Genomic DNA, 1,785 nt, shown 5'->3' on the forward strand with positions numbered 1-1,785 from the left:
TTCCACTTAGTTTGATAGAACTGGAGATACTACCAAGGCTTCCAGCGAAGTCCATAGGCCGGTTCACTTGTGTTTGCAAACAATGGAAATAGTTTCTATCGACACCTGCGTTTGCCAGGACGCACCTCCGCCACGTAACCATCAAGGACTATAAACTTCTCATGCTTGACCACCGTCTGCCAGTCCGTTTTCGTACGCTTAATTGTAAACCCCTCAACTACGGTTCAATGACTGTCCCTCGCTCTTGTAACTTTGATCCTACGGAGAAATTTGTAATGTTAGCAAGCTTGGATGGATTGGTATGTTTAACCTCAAAGCGGGAATGCGGTAAGCTAGCATTTTGGAATCCATTGACGGGTGCCTACAAGAGGTTGTCGGCTGGCCCCATCGATCCTTTTCGTATTACTCTTAATCCTATCGGTTTCTATATGGACTCTTCTAATGATTACAAACTTCTTTATTTGATTATTGGAGGTCAACCCTATTCAAGGGCTTATATCTATTCTCACATATTGGATTCATGGAGAGAGTTTGAGTTTCCAGTCGCCGATCACGTTTGGACCAACGCTACTTTCTGGGGCCAATGCCTTTATTTCAATGTGAAAAATATGCCTACTACAAGGCATAGCACAATTTTATGTTTTGATGTGAATACAGAGAAATTTAGGGATATACAATGTCCGGTAGTCCCAGGTGGTTGTCCAAAACATTATTGTGGAAGTTTGGTTGTTCTCAAAGGATGCATTCACTTTTGTGTATCCTATGAAATATTAAATATGAAGCATAGAGATGTGTGGAGGATGGATGGTGATGGTGGGTGGGTGAAGGTGGCTGCTTTCGGACGCAAAGACTGTATAAGGCGGTGTGTATCCATTGAGAGTATTGGAAATTGGGTTGCCATTGTCGTTATAGAAGGAAAAAATCATTTTAGAAAAATGAATGCAGAGGACGACTTAACACGCTATTGGGATTTTTGTTCATCGAGACGGTTTTATGCAGATGATCAAATGATATATGTTGAGACTCTTATATCGCCCAATCTTTGTTTGTTTTTTCTTGCTTGTATCATGTATGTTCTCGTTTATTGTTCTGTCGTCGGATTCAAACTATTTATTAATCATTATCATATAGTATGTGCTCGGCATCTCATTGTTTCATAAATGACGATTCTACAATAGCAGCAAACAAAACATGACATGGAAATGCTAATTATATGCACGATCATTTTAAATCTTTGACTTACTCATCAAGTATCTATAATGTAGGTTAGTTAATAAAGGCAACCCATTCACCTTAAAAATGTCGGGTTTGGGTTATTACAATTTACACATCTCTAACTATTGGGTTAAATCGCTTTCATTAGGATTTATGCCTAGCCAGCGTGGCAATGCCTCGTCCTAGGCTTGGCGATGATCGTGATTAGATTTGTTACAGGTTTCATCGGTTGATGGGTATAGAATCAAGAGAAACGAATCTTAATAATAAGAGAAGAAGCTGTAGCAATTTTATGTATTAAACTCAAAACAAGAAATTCTTGCCATGCATTAATATGCCTTACCAGACTCATTTTGAGTCATTCAAATTCAGCTAGTTTTATAAAAGCGAGTGAGTTGTAAAAAATTATAAAAAATTCTATTATGATCAGAATTAACTTAATTGGTTTGTATATTCTTTTTGTTTAAAGCAGAATTACGCCTAAAAAATTGGTATAATAACTCAAATATATTTTAATCAAATAATTTATAAAGACCATGGAGTATACTCTAACGCCTAGCATAAGTTAAG

At 37.3% G+C, this 1,785-nt stretch overlaps 1 protein-coding gene across 1 annotated transcript; it reads left to right on the forward strand.

The window, feature by feature from the left end:
- Positions 1-227: 227 nt before the first annotated feature.
- Positions 228-1,160, forward strand: LOC143542239 (F-box/kelch-repeat protein At3g06240-like). Its single transcript, XM_077034874.1, has one exon. The coding sequence runs from the start codon at positions 228-230 to the stop codon at positions 1,158-1,160; it is 933 nt and encodes a 310-aa protein (XP_076890989.1).
- The last annotated feature ends 625 nt before the right edge of the window (positions 1,161-1,785 follow it).

The sequence above is a fragment of the Bidens hawaiensis genome, unplaced genomic scaffold, assembly GCF_021521415.1.
Source record: "Bidens hawaiensis isolate Kalapana, Puna unplaced genomic scaffold, B.hawaiensis_p1.1 tig00012813_1, whole genome shotgun sequence".
Taxonomy (NCBI): domain Eukaryota; kingdom Viridiplantae; phylum Streptophyta; class Magnoliopsida; order Asterales; family Asteraceae; genus Bidens; species Bidens hawaiensis.

Coding starts and splice junctions, on each gene's coding strand:
- LOC143542239 (XM_077034874.1), top strand. CDS start 228: ATGACTGTCCCTCGCTCTTGTAACTTTGATCCTACGGAGAAATTTGTA.